Source organism: Hordeum vulgare, chromosome 2H (genome assembly GCF_904849725.1).
Source record: "Hordeum vulgare subsp. vulgare chromosome 2H, MorexV3_pseudomolecules_assembly, whole genome shotgun sequence".
NCBI lineage: Eukaryota > Viridiplantae > Streptophyta > Magnoliopsida > Poales > Poaceae > Hordeum > Hordeum vulgare.
Window position 1 is genome coordinate 55,373,308 of NC_058519.1, and position 9,364 is coordinate 55,382,671.

The following is a 9,364-nucleotide window of genomic DNA, read 5'->3' on the forward strand; positions in this document are numbered from 1 at the left end:
CCTTGCCACCCAAGTTGGGATGGCTGCGCCCCAAGGAAGCCCACTCCCCCCCCCTTCGGCCGAAGTGGGATGGGGAGAGGAGCTGCGCCCAGCCCCCTGGTGGGTTGAGGTGCCCCCTCTCCTTGGCCCATGAGGGCCCCAACAACTGTCGGGGCCTCCCGAAACCCCTTTTTGCACTCTGTGAATCCCTCGGTACGCCTCGGAACACTTCCGGACTCCGATGACCTTCATCCTATATATCAATCTTCACCTCCGGACTATTCCGGAGTTCCTCATCATGTCCGGGATCTCATACGGTCCGGACTATTCCGGAGTTCCTCGTCACGTCCGGGATCTCATCCGGGACTCCGAACAACCTTCGGTCACCAACACTATGACTCAATTATGCTTATATCGTCACCGAACGTTAAGTGTGTAGACCCTGCGGGTTCGAGAACTATACAAACATGACCGAGACACTCTCCGGTCAATAACCAATAGCGGGACCTGGATGCCCATATTGGTTCCTACATATTTTGCGAAGATCTTTCATCGGTTGAACCTCAATGTCAAAGATTCAATCAACCCCGTATGTTGTTCCCTTTGTCCTTCGGTATGCTACTTTCCCAAGATTCGATCGTCGGTATCTCCATACCTAGCTTAATCTCGTTATCGGCAAGTCTCTTTACTCGTTCCGTAATACAAGATCCCGTGACCAACTCCTTAGTCACATTTCTTGCGAGCTCATTGTGATGTTGTATTACCGAGTGGGCCCAGAGATACCTTTCTGTCATATGGAGTAACAAATGCCTGTCTCGATTCACGCCAACCCAACAGACATCCTCGGAGATACCTGTAGAGCACCTTTATAGTCACCCAGTTACGTTGTGACGTTTGATACACACAAGGCATTCCTACGGTGTCCTGGAGTTCATGACCTCATGGTTATTGGAACAGATACTTTGACATGCAGAAAACACTAGCAGTAAACTCACACGATCATAAAGGTTGGGTCTTGCCCATCACATCATTCTCCTAATGATGTGATCTCGTTATGAAATGACAACTCATGTCTATGGTCAGGAAACCTTGACCATCTTTGATCAACGAGCTAGTCCATTAGAGGCTCGGTAGGGAGAGTGTGTTGTCTATGTATCCACACATGTATTTGAGTTTCCGATCAATACAATTCTAACATGGATAATAAACGATTATCTTGAACAAGGAAATATAATAATAACTATTTTATTATTGCCTCTAGGGCATATTTCCAACACTTTTTCATTTAAGTAATTTGCCTAGGTTCCCGCGTTTGGCATTGTTTCTTCGTGGGTCACCAAACTTATCTATCTCTTCTTAACTATAGTGCCACATCAGATTTTACACCTACATGACATCCTTAGAGCATCTCTACTAGACCCGTATAATGTCCTCACCCGCAAAATAACCGCCAAAATACGGGTCGGGGCGGAAAAAGCTGCCCGACCAGACCCCGCAAACACGTCTGACCCGTAAAGTTTTTTTGTGGGTCGCGGCAAAATGCCCACCCCAACCCGCGAAAAAGGAGGTTCTCCCCCTCGCCCCATCGGTGCCCTGTATATATTGAGAGCGGTTGGTGTGTGAAAGGACGTGGATGTCGCCTAGAAGGGGGTGAATAGGCGCTTTAAAATAATTAAGGTTTAGGCTTGAACAAATGCGGAATAAAACTAACGTTTAATATGTCAAGCACAAAACCTCAAACAACTAGGCTCACCTATGTACACCAACAACTTATGCTAAGCAAGATAAACAACTAAGTGATAGCAAGATATATGACAAGAGACAATATGGCTATCACAAAGTAAAGTGCATAAGTAAAGGGTTCGGGTAAGAGATAACCGAGGTACGCGGAGACGATGATGTATCCCGAAGTTCACACCCTTGCGGATACTAATCTCCGTTGGAGCGGTGTGGAGGCACAATGCTCCCCAAGATGCCACTAAGGCCACCGTAATCTCCTCACGCCCTCGCACAATGCAAGATGCCGTGATTCCACTAAGGGACCCTTGAGGGCGGTCACCGAACCCGTACAAATGGCAAACCTTGGGGGCGGTCACCGAACCCGTACACGTGGAAACCCTTGGGGGTGGTTACCGGTACCCATACAAATTGCTCGGGGGAATCTCCACAACCTAATTGGAGACCCCAACGCTTGCCCGGAGCTTCACACCATAATGATTGAGCTCCGAGACACCACCAAGCTTCTAGGACGCCAAAGCATCCACGAAGAACAATATCTAGGGTACTAAGTACCAAAGGTAATAAGCTTCTCAAACTTCACTTCCACGTATCACCGTGGAGAACTCAAACCGATGCAACCAATGCAATGGCAAGAACACACGAAGTGGTCAAGTCCCTCACACTCAAATCCCTCCACACCAATGAAAGCTATGGAGAAATATGAGAGGAAGAACAAGGAGCTCACAAAGAACTCCAAGATCTAGATCCAAGGGGTTCCCCTCACATAGAGGAGAAAGTGATTGGTGGAGATGTGGATCTAGATCTCCTCTCTCTTTTCCCTCAAGAACAAGCAAGAATCATTGGAGGGACTGAGAGTAAGCAAGCTCTAAGAATGTCAACAATGGAGGTAGAACAAGAGCTCAACAGATAGATCAGGCCAAGGGGGAAGAAGACCCCCTTTATATAGTGGGGGAAGGAATCAGACCGTTACCCCCACTTATAGCCCGAGCCCAGCGGTACTACCGCTGGCTCCAGCGGTACTACCGCTGAGCCCATGGTAGCGCAAAGATACTACCGGGCCAACCACCGCCAAGAAAGTCTTCGCAAAAATGTCCGACGCAGTACAACCGCAAAGATGACGGTACTAAAAATTTGGAGCGGTACTACCGCTGGGACAACGGTACTACCACCAGCTCTAGCGGTACTACCACTAGGGCCAGCGGTACTACCGCCAGCTCTAGCGGTACTACCGCTAGGTCCAGCGGTACTACCGCTCGCCACTGAAACAGCCATAACTTTCGCATACGAGCTCCGAATCAAGCAAACCCAAGCTTGCTTGATTCAGGACGACAAAAGCTACCCAAACAGCGACGTGAGTCCTCTATGAATGAAGAACCGGCAAAATCTCCAACATCGAAAACATCATAGTAGATGCATATGGACTCCGTTTTTGATGAACTCGAGCTTGTCACGAAGATGACCATAAGCTCTAAAACTCACAAAGAGAAACACCAAACAAGAACCAAGAAGTATGATGCAAGGATGCAAATGGTTTGAGCTCTCAATGAACGATACGATCAAGCTACTCACTTGAGAGCCCCCCTTGATAGTACAACAATCTATCCTAAACAGAAAACCTATCAAGGGCAAACCTATACCTTGCACCTCGTCCTCTTGAGCAAGATGATGATGATCTTGGCTTCCTGAAGATGGACCACCTTTCTTGATTGCGTTGGCTTGATGAAGACTAGTTGATTGCTCCCCCATACTCACTATGGGTGAGCCACTCTTCATCATATCTTCACAAGTCCATTGCCACCACAATGGACGGCAAGCTTCAAGCATGATATCTTCGTGCTGATCCACTTGAACTTGCACATCGCAATCTTGATGACGATCACAACTTGACGTCATACTTCATGGGTTGTATGAGATCTTCCCTTTGACGCAAGCCCATGGAAACACACCTAACCCCCACATAGAACTCTCACGAAGACCATGGGTTAGTACACAAACACGTAATGGACAATGCTTACCATACCATGGGATCACTTGATCCCTCTCGGTACATCTTGTACGCTTTGTGTGTTGATCATCTTGATTTACTCTTTGTCTGAGATCTTGATCAACCATGTGTCTCTATGACCATTCTTTGGATAATACCTTGACTACCATCTTGGTCATCATATAAACTCCTTGAACCCAACAGATGGACTTCAAGAAGTGTCTATGGACAAATCCTATAAATGTAACTTAAGGCAACCATTAGTCCATAGGAATTGTCATCAATTACCAAAACCACATATGGAGATATATGCTCTTACAGTGAGTGGGACATTTCAGCCTGCGTTTTTCCCCCACCCACCGCCGTCGAGCGCCGCCTTCGATTCCGTCCATACCAGCCGCCGGGATTACGTCGGTGGGCCGTCACACGCCATAGATTGACCTCCACCACTCCCTCGTGCCTCGGCTGGCCGGAAAGCTGCAGATCGGCAGCTGTTTTGTCGCAGTCACCGGATTTGGCTTTTCCGGCCACCGACGGTTGCGCCAAAGCCATGGATTGGTAGGGGAGCACCCCGCACAGCCTCGGCAAAGCGCCAGCGTCGCATGCAGGTACTTGTTCATCCTCTAGTCGCCGTCGTCGATTTGCCGATAAGGACTCTTTCGGCCGTCGCCCGAGATCGGTGATCACGCAACAACTCGCCGGCTTGCCGATGCTGCTCATACAGTGCGACGACTGCCTAGAGACAGTGCTGCGGCTCACATCTAGCACGCGACAACACCTCGGATTGGTATTCTTCAAATGCAGTAACGACGGGGTATGTTCTTCTTTATGTTCGGCTTTGTTAACTTATTTGGTTGAATTTTGGTAGCTTATTGAGGTGTTCGTGAGTGTAGAAAGGTGGATGCCCATTTTGGTATTGGGAAGAAGAATACATTGATTTATTGATAGAAATAAACTTAATAAATGTTCGTGCACTCCTTAGTATAATTGAGCCTAACGATGCAGTTGCATGTGCAATTAGAAAAGAAATTAGAGAGGAAGCAACTTCTAATTCTTTAGAATCAAAGCCGGAGAATGAAGAATGTAAGATGAAGAATCCCCAGATCAACAATGAATGCATGGAGAAGATATTGATCCAACTAGTGGGAGCAGTTATATATGGAAGTTGGATATCTTCTAAAATGCCTAGTTGTGATTTTTGTTTCTTTGGTCTTGCTATTTTAGCAAAGATCTGGTGAATTATTATGTATAACCAATGCCTTTGAAGAAAATAAAGAAGCAAATAAATGTGTTTTCATACTTGAAATTGGAAGGCAAATAACGGATTTGCGGGCCGGCGTGGGCGGCGGCTGAGCAGACCCCACAAAACGGACTCGTATAGATGGTGTGCTCGGCCGTCGTCCACGCCGGTCCGCAAAAACGTTTTTCCACGAACTGCAAACGACTTTTACGGGTCGGCGATATACAGGGTGTGCTAGAGATGCTCTTAGTACCGGTACAAGATGGAGCACTGGGAAGGGCGTGAGTAGTCTAACATCTATATTAAACTAGACAATCACAAATCCACACTTTAAGATTTAGAAGAAGAGGTGACTTACTTGCTATGCAAATGCAACATTTACTGCTAGATTTTTTCTCACAAGGATAAGCATCCAACCATTGGTTAGACGAGCCATCATTTTATTAGAGAATAAGATATGTACCTAAACAAATTATGACCTTTACTTAAAACTTTATGTAGAGATCAAACGCCCTAAAATTGGGATATCTATTTTCCGCTTGGCCGAAAATGAAGACAACTATGGTATGTATGTACATATGGCGATGAACATTACCGGGGACCTATTACAACTGAAAGCATATTTATACTATTAAGACAATGTACGTACGTTGCAACAGAATATAAAATATTTAGTACGTTACCTCGTAATTTACCTGCCCATATTAGTATGATTGTGTAAATAAATGCTTATTATATCCTTTATGTGATTATGTAAATAAATGTTTATTAGATCATGTTTATGAATGTGTAAATAAATGTTTGATAAACAATTTAGGTGAAATTGATGCACAAAATAAATAAATTAAGGTGATTACCTACCATACGGGCGAGGTGCGAAAAAAAGGTGCGATAGGACTAAAAAACCGTTGAAAGGAAAAACTTGGTAAAGGGACATGATGGGCAGGAAATAACCGTGTTCTGCTGGCAGAAAAAAGGAACACTTTTTAAAATAGTTCTTCGTGCAGATCCAACAAATCTCGACCATCAAATTATGTGAATCCAATGGCCTAGATTGATTCAATGATGAGTGTTTAACATGTTTAACACACATTAATATCACATCAAATATTAATACAAATGCTATTGACAAAACTACTGCATAAATAATATCTTACCTAATATTTCTACGAAATTAATATACTACTACCTAATATCAATGTGCATTGCACGTACGCAATTACTAGTACAGATTAAGAGGAAATTGGTAGGTTCGTCTCACCACCCCCTCATTTTCCTCCCCATGCCTTCCACTTGGTTTTCTGTTCTTTTTTCTTGATAAAATCTGAATCGATGTCGTAGAATTTTTTTTAGCATAAGTGGAGTATTTGGCATAATCTAAACCAAATTGATACTTTCTCAAAATCACGTTCCGCATTAACTCAATCAAATCAAATCAAATCTTACTAAAAACTTAACTGGATCAAAAACTTGTATCGCCTTGCCTTACCATGCCCAAAATCAAATCAAATCTTATCAAAACTCAACTAAATCAAAATGTACTTTCCTTCTCATACCCATACTCAAACCAAACTAAATCTTACTAAGATAGAATATGATGGGTGATACCTTTAGAATAGGTATGCCTCCACTCCAACACACGGGCAATTAACTAGCTAGTTTAGATTTGACATTATGGTGGATTATCATAACCTATAGAAAAAACGTATTTTATTTATTTATTTATGTGCATGACTATAATGTTTTCTTATCAAAATATTCCCACCAAAATAAGTGGTGTGATTTTATTTCAAAATATAAAATAACATAAAATTAAGCATGATTTTTCCCGACTAAGTCTTTCAAAAACGATTTGTCCAGTCAAAACCTTATGAAATCTTTGTAATTTTATCTCCATATAAGAGTGGCTCACTTTTGGCGTTGACTCGTCAAGCCTATCTCAACCTTCCTCCTTTATTCGAATTTGGGACTGACTGTGTTGAGACAACATAGACGAAGTTCCATCTACTTCTTCATATCGTTATAATATATTGTAACTATAATTTGAGCATGCTTTGTCCGGATTAAGTCATCCAAGAGACCAAAACTGCCCCAGTCAAAACATCGTGAACTAAAATGAACAGAGAGCCGTGTGCCACTTCTCCTACTTGCACTGTCAACTGAATATGGATCACACAAAATAGAGAAAAGGGAGAAGTTAGGGTAGAGAAAATGACAGGCTCTCGTTGAAGCCGAGCACAACAAACGTTCAAGAACCTTCCTCACAGTTGCAAAAACCACCGGTAATAACTGCCACACCCGGGACACATACTAGCCAGCCAGCTAGCCACTCGGTCTAATCACAAAATACAGCAAGTAGCAACCACAAAAACTAATAACCTGCCAGAGAGACATAATTAAAATGCTTTCAAAAATGTTCTTTTTTTGCTACCACCTGCTGGTTCCAACTGGAAACGCCCTCCGTTTCTCAATTAGTTGCTGGTTTTAGTAGAGAAATCAGCTGCCAAATTGGCCGTGCGTGCCATTTTTGCTCACGATATTTAGCTGGTGAATCAGTAGCTGAGTTATTTTTGACACACTCAGCATCAAGAAGAAGAAGGAGAAGGGGAAGAACCAAACTAAAAGCAATGACGAAACTTCCACCGGGAGAAGAAAAGAAAATATATATAGGCCACCACTAACTAAACCCCACCTCCATCCACCTTCCGGCGAAACCAATTCCATCCTCGCTTTCGCAAGACTCTTCCTTTCTCCCCTTTCCTTTCCCAACCCATCGTCGCCCCGGCCCGAGGTAACCGCCATAGCCACCAAGAATCAAGAACCTTGCCTGCCGCGCGTCGTCCCTGAGGTCCAGGAGGGGATGGAGGGCGGCTGCGGCGTGGCCGGCGGGACGGAGGGCGGCTGCGGCAAGAAGCAGCAACAGCAGGCGCGGCCGCAGTTCGGGCGGTCGCTGACGTACCACCACCACCAGGGGCACCGGCTGCTGCCCAGGTGGCGGCGGCCGCAGCTGGCGGACGAGCCCCGGGCGCGGCCGCAGGCGGTGGTGCTCTACACGACGTCGCTGCGCGGGGTGCGGCGCACCTTCGCGGACTGCTCGGCCGCGCGGGCCATCCTGCGCGGCTCCCGCGTCGCCGTCGACGAGCGGGACGTGTCCATGGACGCCGCGCTGCGCCGCGAGCTGCAGGCGCTGCTCGCGGCCCGGGGCCGCGCCTTCTCGCTCCCGCAGCTCTTCATCGGGGGCCGGCTCGTGGGCGGCGCCGACGAGGTCCGGCAGCTGCACGAGTCCGGCCAGCTCCGGCGCCTCCTCGAGGGCGCCGCGGGCCAGGACCCGGCCTTCGTCTGCGACGCCTGCGGCGGGGTCCGCTTCGTCCCCTGCCCCGCCTGCGCCGGCAGCCGCAAGGTGTTCGACGAGGAGGAGGACCGCGCCCTCCGCTGCGCCGACTGCAACGAGAACGGGTTGGTGCGCTGCGCTAACTGCTCCTCCTGATCCATCCATGCCGCTAATTGAATTGAAGGATTAGAGTCGGTAGGTTCGTCGTCAGATCAGAGAGAGGCGCATTTTCGGTTCCTTGGGGTTCTTGATTTATGATTTATTATGTGTCCTAGCTAAATCGATCGATCAATCCGATCGTTTGGGGATCGGATTCTTAGCTGCTCATGGATGGAAGAGAACGAATTGTTCTTGGCTCCTTTGCCGCGGAATCGCCGTCCGGTGGTGGCGATTGATGATGATGAATAAGAGCCGGTGCTTGTATATGTGTGTAAAATTTGGCGCTGATATTAGCTTGGGTGATTAATGTATGACGAAGAACTGATGTAAATACTTGAGCTTGGGAGTGATCAATTCTTGCCTAGTTCCCTGTTTATCCATGGTTTTGGTCAAATCTCTTCATGGATGTAACTACAGTAGCAATACAGTTCGATACCTCATCAAGAACTGGCCCAACTGTACTGGCATGAAGTCTTTAAGGCCGAAATCAGCTGTGATCAACTGTACTATTCAGAAGCTGTACTCATGCTGTTCTATAGCTGTTTTATAAATTAGAGCCACGTCTTCTGTTCTTTAATTATGTAAGGTCAGTTAGGTAGGTATTTAACAAGTCTTGAGAGCCTTGGGTGATTAATTCTTGCCTGGTTCTTTATCTGATCTCTTAATCTTTACTTGCTTTGATGATACATCTTATACACGGTTTGATTTCTTCATGCACAGATGGCATGGCATGGATGTACAGTTATAAATCTCGAAACGATGTGGTCGATCGTCATCCGGAAATGATCATGAGCTGACTATACTTAACTTAATAGTCCTTAATTGTGTTGCACTCTAGTTGTTCTCTAAAATTATAGTCGCCTCCTCTTTTCTTTAAGATTCGCTGAAGTAATGTAACCATGGTAATGAAATAATCCACAAGAACTTTTGA

General features: G+C 45.8%; 1 protein-coding gene across 1 annotated transcript; it reads left to right on the plus strand.

Annotated features, from left to right (window-relative positions):
• Positions 1-7,483: 7,483 nt before the first annotated feature.
• LOC123424893 (uncharacterized protein At5g39865-like) lies at positions 7,484-9,010 on the plus strand. The gene has a single exon (XM_045108585.1). The coding sequence runs from the start codon at positions 7,804-7,806 to the stop codon at positions 8,428-8,430; it is 627 nt and encodes a 208-aa protein (XP_044964520.1). The 5' UTR covers positions 7,484-7,803; the 3' UTR covers positions 8,431-9,010.
• Positions 9,011-9,364: the final 354 nt, after the last annotated feature.